We start from the raw sequence: 21759 nt of genomic DNA, 5'->3' as shown, positions 1-21759 counted from the left end.
CTGACCGATTCTTTTGCTGTGGGTCGAGGAACTCGTCAGGGTTGCCCTCTCTCCCCGTTGCTTTTCCTTCTCTATCTAGAACCCCTGTTGCGTACGATCCAACGGGATGATGAACTGGTTGGACTACCTGAGGGCTCTTCACAATTACGTGTTCTGGCCTTTGCAGATGATTTATTGCTTACCCTAGCTCATCCACACCGTTCTCTATCAAGAGCTATGGATCTCTTTGACGAATTTCATTTGTTTTCTGGGTTGACTTTAAATAAGCAGAAGTCTTTAGTGCTCCCTTTACAACTTTCTGTCCGCGAAACTTGGAAGGGTCCTTTTCCCTTGGTATGGGCTGATTCTTCGATTCGATACTTAGGTGTTCTTATACCTAGGGACCTGACTACGCTTTACTCTATCAATGTCCTTCCTATGTTGACAGGCGCAGAACGCCGACTGCGAGCTTGGTATTCCTATCCGCTATCTCTTCTGGGTAAAATCGCCTTATATAATATGATGATGGTCCCGCAGTGGCTCTATCTTTTCCAAACTTTACCTATTCTTTTACAGAGATGTCATTTGCGACAGCATCATCGTTCTCTCCGTTCTTTTCTATGGGGTGGCAGGAGGTCTCGTATTTCCTTACACTCTTTATTTTTACCTACAACTCAGGGGGGTCTTGGACTGTTACACCTAGGTAGATTTAATGTGGCTTGTCAGCTTAGGCACTTGAATGATTGGTTCTGTGCTACATCTTATTTCTCTGCTACAGGGGTGGAATGCAGCTCTTTTTCTCCTTATCATTTTAGTTACTTGCTCCATGTGAAGTGCATGCCCCCCCGGAAACAATTACATGGGGATTTATTTCTCCTTCCTCTACGGAAAATTTGGAAACAGATCTGCTCTCAATTGACTCTTCGGTTTGATGTGACACCATGCTTACCACTTACTGGCAATGGAGACTTTCTCCCTGGTATGGGCCTAGACGCTTATCCCAGATGGCCGGGTAGGGGCATGCACTATTTATTTCATGTCCTCCAACCTGATGGTACTCTCCAGCCTTTTCAAATGCTATGTGATTCCTCCGCCTTGGTAGCTGGGGATTGGTTTTCTTATGGACAATTGCACCACTATGTCCATTCGCTCCCTGGTTTAGCTTTACGTGAGGATGTCCAGGAAAAATTGTCTGAAACCTTAAGTCTTACTGCTCAGGTGCGCATCCCCCTGCGCTTTCATCATCGTTCTTTGCAGGAGCTGGCTGGAGAGTTGGATTATACGACCCTGGCCGACAATTGGTCAGCAGACTTACAGTTTTCCATTTCTGCGGATATGGTAAAGAGAAGCATCTTATAAGGGACAAAATTCTTGGTTGCCGTGACTGAACGGGAACGTTATTATAAATTTGTAGTTCGGGCTTATTTTGCTCCTGTTAGAGCATTTCATGCCCACATTTGTACTTCTGATGCTTGCTCTAAGTGTGCGACCCCTAGAGCATCCTTAGGACATATGTTTTGGTTGTGTCCCAGTATTCGGGCCTTTTGGAAACGTCTATGCCTATCTATTGCAGCTTTCTGGGACTGTACATGGATACCTACGAATACTTTTCTCTTTACTTTGAAGTTGTCTTTGCAACCGATTCGACCTGGAGCAGCTGAGTTTGTTCGAAAGGCCATCTTGATGGGCATCAAAACTATCCTTCAACGCTGGCTCTCACCTCATACACCCACTGTTTCGCATTGGCGGACCCAGATGATCCAACTTGCAGGGTGTGAACGATTGGACATTACGGACATGAACTCCAGACGTGGTGCATTGTACCTCGAGTGTTGGTTACCCTTTTGCTCTACTTTAACGCCAATGGTGCACAGCAGACTTTTGAACTGACATACTGGTTTGCTGGATTATAGTGTAACTGTTCCCATGGGGGGAGGTGTTGGGGGGGGGCTTTGTTGGTGCTTATGCACTTAAAACTAATAAACAGATTTAACCATAAAATATATTCTATGGACGCATTAGTATTTAGTGTGCGCTAAATCAGCTAGCGCACCTTAGTAAAAGAGGGGGTTAATGAAAAGTGTATAACATCTTTGCAATTAACCCTTTGATCTTTTGTGATTTTATGATATTGAGATAAGTAGAAAATATTCTGTCAGCAAATATAAATTACCTTGTATCTGAGACATAATAAAATCAAGATTTGAGTTTCCCTTTTTCTTTCTAAGCAATGAACTATAGCAAGTTGGGTTACCGTATTTTCGCGGATATAACGCGCGCGTTATACGTGATTTTACGTACCGCGCATACCCCTCACGCGTTATATGCCTGAGCGCGGTATACAAAAGTTTTTAAACATAGTTCCCACCCCGCCCGACGCCCGATTCACCCCCCCAGCAGGACCGCTCGCACCCCCACCCCGAACGACCGCTCGCACGCGCTCCCACCCGCACCCGCATCCACGATCGGAGCAAGAGGGAGCCCAAGCCCTCTTGCCCGGCCGACTCCCCGACGTCCGATACATCCCCCCCCCGGCAGGACCACTCGCACCCTCACCCCGAAGGACCGCCGACTCCCCAACAATATCGGGCCAGGAGGGAGCCCAAACCCTCCTGGCCACGGCGACCCCCTAACCCCACCCCGCACTACATTACGGGCAGGAGGGATCCCAGGCCCTCCTGCCCTCGACGCAAACCCCCCTCCCTCCAACGACCGCCCCCCCCCAAGAACCTCCGCCCGTCCCCCAGCCGACCCGCGACCCCCCTGGCCGACCCCCACGACACCCCCACCCGCCTTCCCCGTACCTTTGTGTAGTTGGGCCAGAAGGGAGCCCAAACCCTCCTGGCCACGGCGACACCCTAACCCCACCCCGCACTACATTACGGGCAGGAGGGATCCCAGGCCCTCCTGCCCTCGACGCAAACCCCCCTCCCCCCCAGCCGACCCGCGACCCCCCTGGCCGACCCCCACGACCCCCCAACCCCCCTTCCCCGTACCTTTGGAAGTTGGCCGGACAGACGGGAGCCAAACCCGCCTGTCCGGCAGGCAGCCAACGAAGGAATGAGGCCGGATTGGCCCATCCGTCCTAAAGCTACGCCTACTGGTGGGGCCTAAGGCGCGTGGGCCAATCAGAATAGGCCCTGGAGCCTTAGGTCCCACCTGGGGGCGCGGCCTGAGGCACATGGGCCAAACCCGACCATGTGCCTCAGGCCGCGCCCCCAGGTGGGACCTAAGGCTCCAGGGCCTATTCTGATTGGCCCACGCGCCTTAGGCCCCACCAGTAGGCGGAGCTTTAGGACGGATGGGCCAATCCGGCCTCATTCCTTCGTTGGCTGCCTGCCGGACAGGCGGGTTTGGCTCCCGTCTGTCCGGCCAACTTCCAAAGGTACGGGGAAGGGGGGTGGGGGGGTCGTGGGGGTCAGCCAGGGGGGTCGCGGGTCGGCTGGGGGGGAGGGGGGTTTGCGTCGAGGGCAGGAGGGCCTGGGATCCCTCCTGCCCGTAATGTAGTGCGGGGTGGGGTTAGGGGGTCGCCGTGGCCAGGAGGGTTTGGGCTCCCTTCTGGCCCAACTACACAAAGGTACGGGGAAGGCGGGTGGGGGTGTCGTGGGGGTCGGCCAGGGGGGTCGCGGGTCGGCTGGGGGACGGGCGGAGGTTCTTGGGGGGGGCGGTCGTTGGGGGGAGGGGGTTTGCGTCGAGGGCAGGAGGGCCTGGGATCCCTCCTGCCCGTAATGTAGTGCGGGGTGGGGTTAGGGGGTCGCCGTGGCCAGGAGGGTTTGGGCTCCCTCCTGGCCCGATATTGTTGGGGAGTCGGCGGTCCTTCGGGGTGAGGGTGCGAGTGGTCCTGCCGGGGGGGGAAGGGATGTATCGGACGTCGGGGGGGGCATCAGGCTTTCAGGATGGGGACAGACCTTCAAGGGGGGACAGGACTTCAAGGGAGGACAGTGCACGGAAGTCAGGGGGGGTGAACGGAGAGTCGGGACAGCGCACGGAAAGTCAGGGCGGGCGAAAGGAGAGTCGGGCAGCATGCGCGTTATATGCCTGAGCGCGGTATAGAAAAGTTTTTGTACATATCATCGTGATTTCTGCGCGCTATACCCCTGTGCGCGTTTTACAATGGTGCGCGTTATATCCGCGAAAATACGGTAGTTCTGCTAATTTGCTCCCATAAAAGTCACTGCACAGAAAGCAAGGATATTTTAATTTTACAAGGGCCACATAAATATTTTGGTCTCTGAAGATGCAACTTATCCACCCACTACATCAGTACTGATTCAATTCCCTGGACTCTGGACTCACACTGCAACATAATGGGGTTAAAATGTAACACCACCTGTATTTTTGAATACCATAACTATATGGAATAGATGAGTGTAAGATGTAACATGCATATTTTCCGATATTCAACACTAAATTCCCATACTGCTACCATAGTATGCTGCTAGTTTCTTATCAAGGGCTGTTTGAACCAGTCTATTTTAATCAACAGACACTAATCCATCTTTCTTCACTAAAGGAGAGATTTTGTTATAAAATAATCCTGAAAACCCTCTCAAAACATCACTTCTACTGACACCCTTATTTCTTTTGTATATTCTCTCCCTTTGCCATCGTGACATCCCCCACTTTCTAATTAGTGCATTCTGTTTAAATCATCTTAGACATTGAAGGGGTATTTGCAAAAGAGAGATGATTGTTAAAGGTTTAACTCCCTAGGTAATATGTAATTAGAACTTGTGTCCTCAGTTGAAGAAAGTTATGACTTGCTTTCTCACTCTTATCCCTTTTGGTCTGGTATTGCCCCGTTGCCCCAGGTACATTAGACAGATTGTGAACCCACCGGGACAGACATGGAGAATGTTTGAGTACCTGAATAACGTAATGTGGTCTTTGCTGAGCTCCTTTGGGAGAATGGTATAGAAAATTTTTGTAGAAAGACACCTATGTATTATAAGACGGCTTAGATTAGTAAAGCTTATTTCTTTGAACATTATTTTGTTATCTTTAGTTCAAGGGTCATTGTTGTTATAACATGCTTGTTATGTTTTACAAAGAATTAGACAGAGCATACAAGATTAACTTTTATGATTCTAGGATAAGACTTAGAATAAGCTTGTTTTATTTCTTTGCATTTATTTTAAACACTGTACAAACTCTGTTAATGATGCTAGTTAGTATATCTACTATTGAAACAAACTGACCCCCTCTTTAACTAAGGTGTGCTAGCCGATTTAGCATGCGCTAAACACTAACGCGTCCATTATATTGTATGGATGCATTAGCATTTAGCGCGTGCTAATATTTAGCATGCGCTAAATCGGCTAGCGTGCCTTGGTAAAAGAGGGGGTGAATGACTTATACCCCCTTTTATTAAACTGCGCTAGCAGTTTCTAGTGCGGGGAGCCGCGCTAAATGCCCCATGCTCACAGAGTTCCTATGAGCATTGGGAGCAGAGCGAGGCATTCAGTGCGGCTCCCCACACTAAAAATTGCTAGCGCAGTTTAATACAAAAATCCTGTTCTTATTCATATATATAAGGAAAGCTTTATAAAGACACCTGTAATGTTAAATAGGTCTGTTGTGTCTGTGGGGGGTTATATATGTTGTGTATTATATGCAATTCTAATTTTAAATCTGTTTGAAGCAATTTTAGAAAAGGTTGTACTGAAAAATTTTGGAATAGGCGATTATTAAGTACAAGTATGTCATCATTGCCTCTTCGTTTTGCCCTGGGAATTGCATTAGACAGTTCAGAAATGGGCTTTTACAATTGCCATTCAGTTAATTTAGGGTTGGCTCCCTGTCTTGGTAGAGAAATGCTTTTAAAAGTTTTCTGAACCTGAGATAGTGGTCACAAGATCATATTGTAAGCAGAAGTTGGTTCCAGAATTTTGCTAATTGATATTAACATAGAAACATAGAGTATGACGGCAGAAAAGGGCTGTCGGCCCAACAAGTCTGCCCACTCGAAGAACCCTCCCTCAACAAGAATGAATGAAGTGAATGGATAAAGTGATTTGCCTGGTAGAATTTATATTGTATACTGGGAATTTTAAGTGGAAAAAATTTCTGGTGGAATATCTGTTGGAGGCACCCTGGACTAGGGTGGCCAACTCTGTTAGGTAGGCGGGGGCATTCCCTCTTAGGATCTTAAAGACAGTGATGCCTAATTTAAACTTGATCTTTGCAGTTATTGGCAGCCAATGTAGTTTCATATTATAGGGCTCTAGGTTTTCTGATTTCTGTAATCTGTATATGAGTTTTATTGCTGCATTTTGAACTAGTTGAAGATGCAATAGTAAAGTTTTAGAACAGAGAACTAGTGTTACATTAGTCTAGTCAAGATAGGATTAGAGATTGCACTAAGATTCAGAAGGCCTCCATTTCGAAGTATTTTCTGATGGATCTTAGCTTTCTCATCGCAAGGAAAGATTGTTTTATTATTGATTGTACAGTATGTGGCTTTTCATGGTTATCAATTTCTACTAAGATTCGGGATTGTAGTTCTAATGAAAAATCCGCATTGTCTACTGTAATTCTCAGAGTGTAATGTGGTTCAGTTAAGGGTCTTAACCAAAGAAATTTGGTTTTGTTCTTATTAAGTTTAAGGCAGAGAAAAAGGGAGGAGTAGAGCAGCCATCATAAAATCAAACATCGTCCCAAGACACTATCATACTAAATGAACATAAGAATTGCCACTGCTGGGTCAGACCAGTGATCCATCATGCCCAGCAGTGCACTCACGCAGCGGCCCTCTGGTCAAAGACCAGCACCCTAACCGAGACTAGCCCTACCAGCGCCCGTTCTTGTTCAGCAGGAACTTGTCTAACTTTGTCTTGAATCCCTGGAGGGTGTTTTCCCCTATAACAGCCTCCGGAAGAGTGTTCCAGCTTTCTACCACTCTCTGGGTGAAGAAGAACTTCCTTACGTTTGTACAGAATCTATCCCCTTTCAACTTTAGAGTGCCCTCTTGTTCTCCCTACCTTGGAGAGGGTGAACAACCTGTCCTTATCTACTAAGTCTATCCCCTTCAGTACCTTGAATGTTTTGATTATGTCCCCTCTCAATCTCCTCTGTTCGAGGGAGAACAGGCCGAGTTTCTCTAATCTTTCGCTAAACAGCAGCTCTTCCAACCCCTTAACCATCTTAGTCACTCTTCTCTGGACCCTTTCAAGTAGTACCGTATCCTTTTTCATGTACGGCGACCAGTGCTGGACGCAGTACTCCAGGTGAGGGCGCACCATGGCCCGGTACAGCGGCATGATAACCTTCTCTCTGATCTGTTCGTGATCCCCTTCTTTATCATTCCTAGTATTCTGTTTGCCCTTTTTGCCGCCGCCACACATTGCGTGGACGGCTTCATCGACTTGTCGATCAGAACTCCCAAGTCCCTTTCCTGGGAGGTCTTTCCAAGTACCGCCCCGGACATCCTGTATTCGTGCATGAGATTTTTGTTACCCACATGCATCATTTTACACTTATCCACGTTGAACCTCATCTACCACAGTGTTCTTCAACCTTTTTACACCCCTGGACCGGCAGAAAAAAAAGAATTATTTTGTAGACCGGCAAACTACTAGGACTAAAATTAAAAACCCCTTTTTCCGCCCCATCTCCGCGAGTCGGTCCCCACAAATCATCTGATCCCATCCACACTAGCCTCAGTTATGATTTTATATTGAATGTATTTTATTAAAGTATAAAAAGAAACAATATTCTGTACAATTGTCATTTTATAAATACAAATAATTCAGAGCAGGATCAACAAAACCCCTGTCTCCCCTCCCCTTCACATATATCCCCTCTACTATCAAGAAAACTGAACAAGCCAAATTATTACAGAATGCTACACAGAAATATCATGCTAACAGAATACTGCAGTCACACATGACAGGAATAGTTTTAGGGAGTGCAACTAGGGCAACTGCCCCTGGTCAGAGAGCGCCCTAAGCCAGCTGGAAGCTAAAGAAGCACTGCCTGGGCTTTGCAGTCCCCAGTTATGTCTAACACCAGCTCTAGCAGGATATATATTTCAAATCTGATATATTCTAATCACAAAACAGAAATAAAATTATTTTTTTCTACCTTTTGTCGTCTCTGGTTTCTGCTTTCAATCTTCTTTTCACTCTCTTCCTTCCAGCATCTGCCCTCTCTGTCTCTTTAATCCAGCATCTGCCCCTTCCATCCACTGTCTGTCCTCTCCCCCTTCCATATGGTATCTGTCTTCTTTCTATGCCCCTCTCCCCTTTCCATCCAGCTTGTGCCCCCCTCTCCCCTTTTTACATGATTCATTCCAGCTTTACTGCTCTCTTCATTTTTATCTCTCCTACACCAGATCTATCATCGTTGTCCCTCTCTGCTTATTTTTCTGCTGACCCCTTCCTATCATCAATCGCTCTACTTTCTCATGCCTGTCTCCCCTTCCCCTCCTCTAATCTCTCTGCCAGCTGTTTCCTTCCTTTTTTCATTCTCCCTTCCCTCCTCCTCCTGTCCAGCAGTAATTCTCTTCCCTCCCCTCCCAGCAGCATCTCTCCTTCTCCCTCTCCAGTAGCAGCTGTCCCTTTTTTTCCTTGCCCAGCAGCTTCCCAGATTCCTTTCCCTCCTCCCCTCCCAGAAGCATCTCTCCTTCTCCCTCTCCAGTAGCAGCTGTCCCTTTTTTTCCTTGCCCAGCAGCTTCCCAGATTCCTTTCCCTCCTCCCCTCCCAGAAGCATCTCTCCTTCTCCCTCTCCAGTAGCAGCTGTCCCTTTTTTCCCCTTCCCAGCAGCTTCCCAGACTCTGATAGTGGTTTTCTCCCCTCTCAGCAGCTCTTCTTACTTCCCAGCGCAGCGATTCATGAAGGCAGCCTTGGGTCCTTTGTTGGGTCGCGCCGCCTCTGAGGAAAGAGGAAGTTGCATCATCAGAGGCAGCCGCGACTCAGCAAAAGCCCTGAGGCTGCCTTCATGAATCGCTGCGCTGGGAAGTAAAGGAGAGCTGCAGAGAGGGGAGAAAGCCACTGTCGGAGGCTCCCCAAGATCTCTCCGGCCCAGCGCACGCTTCACATGTTGATCTTGCCGGCCCTGCGCGGACCGGCAGGAAGTTGAAGTGAGTCAATCTTGCCGGCCGTGCACGGACCGGCAAAAATTTCCTGCGGACCAGCGGTTGAAGAACTGTGATCTACCATATTGATGCCCATTCCTCGAGCCTGATTATGTCACGTTGCAGATCTTTACAATCCCCCTGCGTCTTCACTTCTCTGAATAGCTTCGTATCATCCTCAAATTTAATCACTTCACTCGTTGTACCTATGTCCAGATCATTTATAAAGATGTTAAAGAGCACGGGTTCAAGCACTGAGCCCTGCGGCACCCCACTGTTGATGCTCTTCCAGTCCGAGTATTGTCCATTTACCCCCACTCTTTGTTTTTAATGCACATGAGTATTTCACCCTCGATTCCATGGCTCGCAATTTTCTGAAGTATTTGTTCATGCGGATCCTTGTCGAACGCCTTCTGAAAATCCAGATATACAATGTCGACCGGATCGCCCTTGTCTATCTGTCTGTTTACTCCCCATTGAATGCCTCACCTTCACTGGTCAAACTCCCCCATGAATGACATAACATAACATAACATAACTTTATTCTTCTATACCGCCAACAATCGAACGACTTCTAGGCGGTTTACACAGAAGAGAAACTGGACAATCAGTGAAGTACAAAGTATTGAGAGTAAAAGTACAACATGTTACCTAGAGTATAGACAGTATCAAATTTTTGTTATGAATAAAACTTCAGTTAAGAAATGAATTTATCATTTATTAACTGAAGTTTTATTCATAACAAAAATGATCACTGGAGACTGTGCTGGCTTTAAGATAAAAAGTTATTTTAATGAGCACTCCAATATTCAACAAGTATGTACTGTACAGCATAAGAAAAAGTAAAAGGCAAATTGCTTGCAGAACGATCATAACACTTCATTAAAGGTATATAGAAAAGTCTCCTTTGGGTAACTTCATATTGAAATCCTGTATCTTTCATATGGTGAGCAATGGCAGACATGATAAAATACCATTGGAAATAAGTTTAACTTCAGATGTGACTCTGTTGAGAAATTCTTTAAAATATGTTTGCTTCAATTACCTCACATTCAAACTCCCTTGTGCTTTTTCAGCCAAGGTCAGTCACAATCAAATCCATAAAAAGTTGTTCTCTTACAAATCTGATCAGAGCACTCTTTTTTTTTTTTCATATGGTGGAATTAACCAAATTAGTTTCTGATCCTGGAAGTGGCTTTTCACTTTAGTCTATAGAATTCTCTTTGGCTGAACCTCCATCCTATGCAACAGATTTCCTAGGCAAAAGGAAAGAGTTTAATATATGGATTTATTTTTCCAGACAATATATCAATTTGTCTATGTAAACTTTTTTTGTCTTAGATAGTACCCACCATGAAACCGGCTAATCTGGGGACTATCTGGTTAAACGTTTGTTTATGTTTCTTAAAATCTTTCTATACTGCCTATAAAGCCAAAAAGAATCAAAGCAGTTTACATCACAACTTAATCATATTTAAGAAAGGAACTCCATTAGAAAACAGGAAAGGAAAGAAGAGAAAGGAAATAAATTAACATTTCTAAAACATATCCACTAAAACTGTTATATGAAATAAATAAATCCAAATCAACATGAATCAGTACAAATTAATACAAATTAATGCAGATTCCGGTCCCCATTCTATTATTCAATTTGAGAGAGCCATTTGAAAAAAATGTGCTTTTAGATGTCTCTTAAAATTTTTAAATGATTCTTCCTTCCTTAACTCTACTGGTAAATTGTTCCACAATATTGGAACTAAGTAGAAAAATGCACCATTTCTGGTTGAGGCAAGGTGAGCCTTTGAGATATGGGGAACAGTTTCCAAGTTTATTGTAAATTTGATAAAAATGCTTATCAAAATACTAAGGCAGGGGTAGGGAACTCCGGTCCTCGAGAGCCGTATTCCAGTCGGGTTTTCAAGATTTCCCCAATGAATATGCATTGAAAGCAGTGCATGCAAATAGATCTCATGCATATTCATTGGGGAAATCCTGAAAACCCGACTGGAATACGGCTTTCGAGGACCGGAGTTCCCTATCCCTGTATTAAGGGCTCCTTTTATCAAGGTGCGCTAGCGGGGTTAGCGCGTCAGACATTTCATCACACTCTAATCCCCACGGCAAGCCAAAAAACTAACGCCTCATCAATGGAGGCATTAGCGACTAGAGCGGCAGGCGGTATTCCTCGCGTTAAACCCCTACTGCGCCTTGATAAAAGGACCCCCAAGCGTACTACAGCAATAAAATAGGGATAAGAACAGAGATAAAAACAGAATTAAAAACAACAGTATTAAACAGACAAAATATACTCAGACGAACAAGACACAAAATAAATGTAATAAGAACAAAAGGATATGGGGGGAGAACTACAATAAATACAGAAAAGAAAACATATATGGGAAAAAACAAAAGGACTAAGGGGTTCAATAAGAAAAGAATAGTAGCATAATTAGCCAAAAGCATCGATGAATAAGAAGCTTTTTAAAGCTCCTTTAATTTTAGCTAAGTTCTGCTCTGCCCGAAGATAAGTGGGTAATGCGTTCCAGAGTGTGGGTGCAGTAACTGAGAATATTGTTGTTCTACGGGTATTTATTATTTTTAAAGAATGAACCCAAAGTAGATGCTGTCCAGAGGATCTTAAAGATCTATTAGATTCATAAAGTATAAGATTTTTATCAAAGAATGCTGGTTCTTTAGTTTTGAGGGTTTTGAATATTAAAAGGGCAATCCTGTATTGGACTGGAAGCCAATGGGCTTTTTTTTTAAAAGAGGGGTAACGTGTTCCAATTTCCGAGAGTTTGTAATCACTTTGATGGCTGTGTTTTGTACTAACTGTAAAGCGCCTGATATCTTTCTGACAGATTCCCTGATACTCTATTGTCATTTAAAGATCTCAATGAGCGACTAGGTGTGTAAAATAACACTAGATTAGAGAGATATAATGGTTGTAACTCAAATACCCTATGCGCTGAATATGATCAATTAGTCCTGAACAAGTGGTTTAACTAGCCTGAAGCCATTTCAGGAGTTAATTTCCTTTGAATATCATTCCTTACAAATGTTAATATGTCACTGAATTTTTTTCAATGGGCATTAAAGGAAAAAGCGATATGGATAGCTTTAAAAAGAGAAGATGGTACTTCTATCTACATGGATGTTGTCTATAGATCTCAGACACAATCAGAGTAACTTAAGAAAGATCTGGGTGCAGATATCCAGAAGTTGGGAAAGGGGAGGCGATACTGCTGGGTGATTTCAACCTGCCGAATATGGATTGGAAGGTTCCATCTGCAGAGAGATCCTGGATGTCTTTCAAAATGCTCTCCTCAGGCAAATGGTGACAGAACCCATGAGGGAAGAAGTGATGCTGGATCTGATGCTCACAATGGGGTAAGTATCTCTAGCGTCCAAGTGGGTATCTACCTGGGCAGTAGTGATCAAATGGTTTGATTTGATATAACAGCTACAGTTGAGGGCAGCCATACAAAACTCAAAAGTCCTGGATTTCAAAGGTGCACACTTTAGTAAAAAGAGGGAGCACCTGAATAAAGTGCCGATAGGATGGGAGAATATAAGAGAAGTGGACAAACAGTGGTTCTAGCTGAAAGGAGCAATAAAATTGTCCACCCACTTTTTATTTGAGCAAAATAAAGCAAGAGAAAAAGGAAACAGATATGGTTTCCAAAGAAGTGATGGATAAAATAAAGACAAAAGAGTTGGCATTTGTGAAATACAAAAATATAAAAAAAAACAACTCAAGAAGAAAAACACAAAAAGGAATACCAGATGAAATTGAAAGAAGCCAAAAGAGAGTTATGTCTGGCAAAAGTGCAAGCGGAAGAGCAAATGGCTAGAAATGTACAAAAGGGTAACAATTTTTTTTCCCAGGTATATTAGTGAAAGGAGAAAGGCAAACAAATGGAATTGTGAGGCTAAAAGAAGTTACAAACTGCTATGTGATAATAATAACAGTTTATATACCGCAGGACTGTGAAGTTCTATGCGGTTTACAATGATTAAAAATGCTACAAATTGAGTAGAACTGGTAAGTTAAAACTAGTGAATAGCGGCTCTAGAGCTCAGTTATTGTGGGAAAGATTGTACAAATCAACTGCCTAAGTACTTCAGGAACAGGTATGTTTTTAGGTGTCTCCTGAATTCCCCATAAGTATTAGGAAGCATAAGTAATTGATCCAGGTCTTTACCTCATAATGCTGCTTGATATGAGAGAAGATGTTGATGATGACTTTTGAATTTACATCCTCTAACCAGTGGAGATACAAAATTCAGGTGTGAGCTTCTCTTATGTCTGTTGGTTGGGAAGGAGAAAAGGTCAATTATATATTTAAGGGCTAAACCGAACAGTACCTTAAAGCAGAAACAATCGAATTTAAACTTCACATGTGCCTCCGTTGGCAGCCAATGTAGGAGTCGGTAGGAAAGAGTCACATGGTCAAACTTCTTCAACCCAAAAATCAGTTTGACCACTGCAATTTGCACCAGTTGTAATCGCTGCATATTCTTCTGGGTAATTGCCAGATAGGCGATATTACAGTAGTCAAGTTGGCTCAGTATAAGGGAATGAACTAGGATTCTGAATGATGAAGTATCAAAATATGCTCTGATAGACTGAAGCTTCCAGAGAGTAAAGAAACCCTTTCTAACCATAGTCCACCTGGTCTTTCATGGTTAGGCCCTGATCCAATATTACATAAATTTGTAACCACATTGAACAGTTCTTTTGTAATGATTCCTTTCGAGCTAGTGTTGGATGACTCAATTTTGGATGAGTAAAATGCTTTACGTTTTTCTTTTATCAATTATTTGTAGATTTTTATGTTGGATCTCCAGTTGTTCCGGTCTGACACTTTTTTCCCATTTTTTTCCAGATCCTTTCCAATTGTCTTACTAATTGTTTCATTTTTAAAAGTTCAGTGTCAAACCATTTATTATATTTATTTGAGCAGCTTTTACTATTTCATTTAGGGGTAATTTTATCTAAAATGGATGTGCTCGTTTTCGTCCAGTGATCCCAGAAATCAACCCCTTCTCCTATTTCTGCTCGTAATTCATATTGTAACCAGTATTCCTCTGGATTGATATGGCCCCTTGTGAGATGCTCTTTTTTTATCCTTGGGTGTGTGAATGCCCTAGATGACCTCATAATGGTCATCAGCAAGATAGTTATCTCTTACCAATGAATCACCATCTTTGGTGACTTCAACTTTACAAACTACTACAATACAACCAGGGCACCAACCTACTTCATAACAACAATATCAGACCTAGGCTTCCACCAGATCACCACATCATACTCTGGACCTAGTCTTCACACAAAAAGACCAACCTGCTGACCCTTACATCCAATGCTACATTTCTGAATCAGTAACCTGGTCTGAACACTACCTCATTACGTTCCATCTCATGAACGAAGCTACAGAACCCCCAACCAAGAACACCATCTCACTCAAGAAGACACTCAACCTAGTAAAGCTATCATCTGGCATCATTAAAATAGCCGAAATTACTGTGTCTGAATCAATACCCATTGAAGAAGCCATGTCAAATTGACATATGCAAGTCAAGACCCTATATGAAAACCTAGCGGAAACTAAGAAAATAAAACCTAACACCTGAACTTCTCTTCCCCCTGGTTTATGGACAACCTCAGGAAAAAGAAGAGGGAACTAAGAGAAGCTGAAAGAAATTAGTACAAATCCAAAGACAAAAAGGACAAAGCCCGCTGGAAAAAACTGCTACATAAGTACAAACTATCCATCCATGATGCAAAAAAGACCTACAAAAAATCTCCAAACAGATTGAGGAAACTCTTCACACTGACAAAAAACTTGCTCTCTGCCTCACAAGGCCTCAAAGCCCAGCAATCGCCCAGAATGAATCCCTCCTAAATGAAAGAACCTGGAACCGAAACCCTTGGTTGCTTTCAACTGGCCTCCCATGATGACCTAGAAAAAACAATCACTATACTATGACACTCTGGATCCATCTTTGACCCATGCCCACCTAACCTCCTAACAGCTACAAAAGACACTTTTGTCAAATCGATCCTACCACTAATAAATTCCTCTCTGCATTTAGGAACGGTACCGCAAAGCTGGAAATCAGCTACTGTTAGGCCAATCTTAAAAAGCCGACTCTATAGACCAGTCTCAAACCTTCCCTTCGTCTCCAAGGGGACGGGTTTTCCAGGGATGGGTGTTTACACTCAGGTTGTCGGCAAGCTGAGGAGACTATCTTTTAAAGTCAATTTAAACAGAAGATTTGGAGATTGTAGCAGTTCGTTGAGGAATAAAAAGGTGAGAAATATAGGTGTGGTTAGTGGGATCATGTTAGATCCTGAAGTAGCCCAGTGGATCCTGGAAGATCCTGTGCTTTTAGAGAAGTAAATGATCGTCTCAGATCTTGACATATTTTGGCAGAGCCAGGAATATACTCTGCTTTTGGAGGGAAAGGAATGCTGGATCCTTGCAGATCCTCATATATCCTGGTGGATCCTGGAAGATTCTGTGCTTTTGGAGGGGAAGGTATGCTGGATATGGGCGTTGGCAGCCTTATTGGTGGGGATGAGAGCTGAATGCTGGCAGATATAGTCATTCTTGGATCCTGGTAAACACTGGCATATCCTGTTTGATCCTAGAAGATCCTGTGCCTTAGAGAGGAAGGAATGCTGGATCCTGGCATATCCTAGTGGATTCTGAAATATCCTGTGCTTTTAAACATGAAGGAATACTGATTCCTGGCATACCTTAGTGGATTCTGTGATTCTGTAGGGGAAGGATTCTCTCAGGGACTGAAATGTCTTGGTAGATCCTGGAAGATCCTGTGCTTTTTGATGGGGAAGGAGTGCAGGATATGGACATTTTCTGCCTTATAGGTGGTAAAAGGTGCTGAATCCAGGAGGTTACAATCCTTCTGGGGGTCAGAATTGCAGGTTCCTAGCTTATCCTGGCATATCCTGCAGGATCCTGGCAGGTCCTATGCTTATTATGGGGCAGGAGTGCATGGTATGGATGTTTCCTCACTTATAGGTGGTGAAAGGTGCTGAATCCAATGTTCAGAAATGCAGGATTCTGGTAGATCCTCTGCTTTTGATGGGGAAGGCATGCACAATATGTATGTTTCCTGACTTATAGGTGAAGAAGGGTGCTGAATCCAGGTGGATACAGCCCTTCCTGGGATCAGAATTGGAGGATCCCAAAATATGCTGGCACATCCTGCAGGATCCTGGCAGGTTCTATGCTTTTGATGGGGAAGGAGTGCAGGGTATGGATGTTTCCCGGCTTATAGTTGGGGAAAAGTACTGAATCCAGGGGATACAGCCCTTCCTGTGTTCAGAATTGCAGGATCTTGGCAGCTACTGGTAGATCCTGGCATATCCTGTGCCCATTGTCTAACTTTAAAAAAAACCACCCTCCTAAACTGTTTCTCCCCTGCCTGTTTTAACATGAGTGGCAAAGGAGCTGCAATCAGCTGAGCTGATAGGGGAGAAAAGCCACTATCAGCTGATCATGGCTACAGTGCCTGATGAACGGATCGTGGTTCTGTACCAGCTCAGCTCAGTGGTGTAGTAAGGAGGGGTAGTGGACAGTCCTCCCTAGGCGTCATGTTGATGGGGGCGCCAGCACCCTTCCTCCTCTTCCCATTCCTCTGCTCCATGTAAGCACCCCCTCCCCTTCCCCCATACCTCTAGTTGAAGTTGTTCATGGCAGTCAACATGCTCTTCACGACCCCATCGGCTCTCCCGCTGATGTCACTTCCAGGTGCCGGGCATAGAAAGTGACATCAGAAGGAGAGGAGACAGGGTCATGAGGAGCATGTTGTTGACAGCTGTGAGCAACAATTTCAACTAGAGGTACAAGGGAAGGGGGCATTCATGGTAGGTGAGATCGGGGGAGGAGTACCTCTCACCCTCGCTACTTCTCTAGCTCAGTTGATAAGAGATCCTTGTTTTCTTCCCTTCTGGCTTAGCTGATTGTGGCATAGGTGTTTGCCAGCTGATCGCAGGAAGTGGAGAAGAGGGGCTTTTTTATTTTTTGGGTGAGCAGAGAAGGGGACAGAGGCCTATTTTTCCTCTTCTGAGCAAGTACACGTGGCAGGCACAGTTCTTCCCCCTTTTACCAGAGCTGCTCTGCACAAATAGCATGCATATAATTTGCATGCTATTGTGCTGAGCATCACCCTATAAATTTAAATCGCTCCCAATTTATTAGCGTGCTTTTGGAGTGTTGTGCACCCTGCCTGAGCCCTCTACGTTTAGGAGGCCAAGCTGTTCTTACTCCCAAGAAATTCTGACTGTCAACAGATTCTTGATCCTATTATATAAAGGAGGCCAGATGCCCCTGCTAGAGCCAGAATGAGGGGGGCGGGGTGCACTCAGGTATCCCTCAAAGCCACCTGAAAAGCAAAACTGAGAAGCAGCTGGCGTGACTGCAGGCAGAAGTTTATTGAACTTCTTTTACAGGATGCCTGAAGTTAAATTCACACTCTGGGTTAGGCTTTTCTGTTAAGGTTGAAAAACTCACTTCCAAGGAACATGGGAAGAGGGCAATAATCTATAGTGCATCTTGGAGTCCTGTAATCTTTAAACACAAGCATTTTCTGGCAGAAGACAGATTCCACCTTTTCAACAGTCTGGCACATTAGTCCAGCCAGAAGGTGCTGATTTCCTGCTGCAGGTTTAGAAACGGTAATGAAAGGAGCAGCTACATCCTGCTGCACTGTTTAAAAGACAGTAACATTCACTTGCTTAGTAATTAGTTTAAATAAGTTTGACCAGGTTGTTAAAAGTCACCTTTTAAATCCAAAGTGTTGCTTGGGGGGGGGGGGGGGGTCCCACTGCCTGGATAAGCTACAACTTATTTTGACTGCCCCTCTGGCTGTCATTCTGCAGGGAGTTCCCCAGTTGACGTCTTCTCCTTCTCTGCCGGTCCACCCACAGAGGAAGAGAAGAGCAGGTCATAAGGGGCGGGGGCGGGACCGGCATAAAAGGAAAGAAGACTTGCAGGGGACTCCACATTAAAAAAAGAGGTGGTCCTGGAAAATCCTGCTTTTTTTTAACCAGGATCTCAATACTATTCAATGAAGATCCTGAAAATCCTGGTTTTACCTTGTTCCCAAGATGCCGGGGTGACAGGGAGCAGGGGGATGACCTTCTACCCCTTCCCTCTAAGCCCAGGCTGATTACGGGTGCCAAACCCATTACATTTCATCCCTTCTTGGACAAAATGAAAACATTTGTCCAAAGGCCCTAGTCGCAGTTATGGTGGTATCCAGCTCTCAGCGCCAAAGGGCGCAATCTCTGCATCTCCTCCCGCTTCAGGCTACCTGACGGCAAAGCAACCACCGCAGCGGGTGGAGTCCTCCTCTCCAGTAGACAGCGGACGAGAAGGAACAGCAGCAACCGCGAGGGGCCCGGCACCCTCATCCCTCTCGCCTTCTGGTCCAACTTGAGCGATTCCGGGGATTCTCCCTGCCTCTGTGTGCGCCTCGCATCTCTCTCCGCCCCGCCCCCTTCCTCGGCGTCCGTTACAGGCACCGAGGATGGCTGCATTCGAGGCTTCACGCGCTCCCTGGAGGGAATGTGGGGGCGTCAAGTTGCAAAGAGTCGACGCAACTTTTGATGAGAAAAGAGCAGTGACATCATTTCTAATTGCAAAGAAAAAAATATTTTTTTTTCTAACGTTTCTACCTAAAGTATTTTTGAAGAATAGAATGCAAACTTCACACGGAAGAAGATAACAGCAGTGCAAACTTTGATCCTGATACTAATTTGAGAGACATTAGGACTAGGATTAAGGCATAGGCAAATTAGGCACTTCCTTGGGTCCAGGTATTTAGGAGGTACCCTCTCAGATATGCTGACAATAGCTCTCAAGGCAGACTTTTTATCTTGGGAAGTCAGCTGAAGAGAGGGCAAAGCCACTGCTGCTTGCAGAGGGCTGACTATTCTCCCTACCCCAGAGGTGTCAAAGTTCCTCCTCAAAGGCCACAAAGGCACTGCTTTCATTGTATGCTAATAGATCTCATGCATATTCATTGAGGAAATCCTGAAAACATGACTGGATTGCAGCCCTAGAGGAGGGACTTTGACACCTCTGCCCTACCCCCTGTACATTACTCTGTGAGCAGAAAGCCTTAGGACTAGATTCACTAACCTCACTTATCCAATCTGATCCATGGGTGATCTGTAGCCAATTCTTCCCGAGCGACCAATTCACTACACCTCCTTGGGCAAATTAATGCAATTGGAGGCACACCCCACAGCGACTCCAGAGCGATCCTGATGCATGCTCAGACCATCTTCTTTGCCTGTAGATGGTCTGCGCATGCGCTTGCTTTCCGCACAAGAAGGAAGGAGGGGAGGGGGCTGCAACCTATTTGGACTGGTACAGTAAAGTCAAAGCAGAAGTATCAAAACTGTTTTTAAATGAGCCCTTTGGGAGGGGTAAGTGTTTTATTTCTGTCCCAAAAGGTGTGAAAATTAATTTCAAATACATAAGGAGAGGCATTTTCGATATAATGTCTGAATTAGTTTGGATGTTTTGTGAAAGACACAAAATAAAAATCCAATAGCAAACATGCCCATTTTCAAAACTGCAAAACATCTCTCTTGGGGTTTTTTTTTTCCCTGTGCATCTATCCTCTGTTTGTCTTTTTGAACTATTTTTGGGGGGAAAAACCCCCATGCAAATTAAAAATACATTGAGCAAGCAGTTAGGATGTAGGAAGGGCCAACATTTGTACTAGACTGGCCACACAGATACCCCAGTAGAGCAGTGGGGCACTATAGGGAGTTTTGTAGTAAACTTCACATAAAAGGTCCCAGGTACACATCTCTCCATAACCTCCTTATGGTGTTTGGTGACCCACTCAAAACCTACTGGACCCAACTGTACTCTCAGAGCTGGCGTTAGGGGGAGCAAACAGGGTAGCTGCCCTGAACCCCACAGTTCTATTGTGTCCTGGCACCTTTCCTCTCTGTCCCACTCCCTGCAGTTCGATGTTGCTTTTCTAACCTGCCTCAATTGCTGCTGGCAGAGACATCGCATTCTTCCCTTTGATATAGCCTGCCTCCTCTGATGCAAATTCCTGTTCCGCATGAGCAGGATGCATCACATGGAAGAATGCAGTGTCTCTGCCAGCAGCAATTGAGATAGGTTAGCAAGCACCATCGAACCGTGGGAAGCAAGGAGGGGAAGGAGAAGGAGAGAGAAAGGAATTTGAAAGGAAGAAAGAATTAAGTGCTGCTCTGCTGGACCAGAAGAGAGGGACAGAAAGGAAGAAGTGCTTTAGGGAGAGTGTGTTGACCTCTCACTCTGGATCTGAGGATTGTCAGCAGTTTAAACTCATTGAACTTGTAGCCTTTACTATTACCAGGCCGGACTCTGTGGTTTTTTAAACAAACTTCTTAAAAAAAAAAAAAAAAGAACAACAACTTAAGCAAATAAATATACTCACAATTAAGTTGTTCTTAAGGATCTTGTGTTCTACAAAGTCCACACTCTACCAGCACATTCCAGAGGCGGAAATGGCCAGGAGCACATTTTACATACTCTGTGAAGGATAATATTGTGCTCCAAACTTAACTAACTAAGCTAAACTGCATTTAGACTGGCAGATTCAAAGCATACTAATACTAAGTTACTTAAAGGCTAGCAGATTCAAAGGTGGTAACCAGATGGGGAACAATGCTATCCTCTAGCTATATTTAGCTAAAATGGAGTCTGCTCTCCGGACAGGCAAAAGAGAGGGGGGCTTTCAATGAATGCGGGGGCATAACACTCCCTGCCTGGTATCTGTAGATACCACTATTGCTACTCAAACTTAGTACTTCTGGTATAGAGATATATAAGAAATAAATTATTATTATTATTATTATTATTATTAATACCACATAGTCCATTCAAAGTCCATAGATACTGGAGCTTGAAGGCTTGATGAGTTCCGGCTTGCCTTGACGTCTCTGACGTACAGACGAATACTCTCGGGCAATCTCACAGGAACTGAAATGAAAGACTGACAACACAGACAAACAAAAGAGAGTCTCTGGAATGGACAAAAGTCCATGACGTCCTCATCATCATGTTTCTTCATGATGTAGAAATATCACTTCAGTGACTGGTCGGATGAAAGTCTTTGCTGTTCCTTGATTCACTGTTTTAATTTTGAGCTTGCAAACTTTCCCATCCTCATTTGGGAAGGTTTTATTGACAAGGCCCAAAGGCCAACTGTTGTGTTGAACTTGGCTATCCTTTCAGCAGTACAAAATCTCCTTGTAGTTTCGACCAGTTGTCTTGCTACTTATTTTGATATTGAAAAGTAGGAAAACATTCTCTTTTTCAGCGCTTCCAGAAAATGTCTGTGAGATGTTGGTGGAGCAGAAAAAGTATTGGTTTTCGGCATTAGAAGCTTAGCTGGTGTCAAGATCAATGGTGAATCTGGGTCTGAAGACTGGCACTAGAAGTCTGGCATTCATAGTTGCTGCAACCTCTGCAAAGAAGGTGGTTAAAGCTTTGTGTGTTAACCTCAAATGATCAGCCTCTAACAGAATGACATTCAGAATCCCCTGAGCTATTCCAGTTGTGCGCTTCCATGCTCCTCCCATATGTGAAGATTGAGGTGAGTTGAAGATCCAAGTGCTCCTTCGTTCGCATAAATACCTTTCTATTTCGGATTGGTCCAACATG

At 44.5% G+C, this 21759-nt stretch overlaps 1 protein-coding gene across 1 annotated transcript in view; it reads right to left on the bottom strand.

The window, feature by feature from the left end:
* The window catches only part of DPP7 (dipeptidyl peptidase 7), a 349192-nt gene extending 330518 nt beyond the window's left edge, over window positions 1-18674 (bottom strand). Inside the window, exon 1 of the mRNA XM_033962277.1 lies at window positions 18398-18674. Within this exon, the coding sequence (XP_033818168.1) occupies window positions 18398-18623 (226 nt within the window). The 5' untranslated portion in view covers window positions 18624-18674. The remainder of the gene's footprint in view (window positions 1-18397) is intronic.
* Window positions 18675-21759: the final 3085 nt, after the last annotated feature.

Source organism: Geotrypetes seraphini, chromosome 10 (assembly GCF_902459505.1).
Source record: "Geotrypetes seraphini chromosome 10, aGeoSer1.1, whole genome shotgun sequence".
Classification (NCBI taxonomy): Eukaryota; Metazoa; Chordata; class Amphibia; order Gymnophiona; family Dermophiidae; genus Geotrypetes; species Geotrypetes seraphini.
Note: the sequence above shows the minus strand (reverse complement) of the source record. Positions and strands in the feature narration are given on the sequence as shown.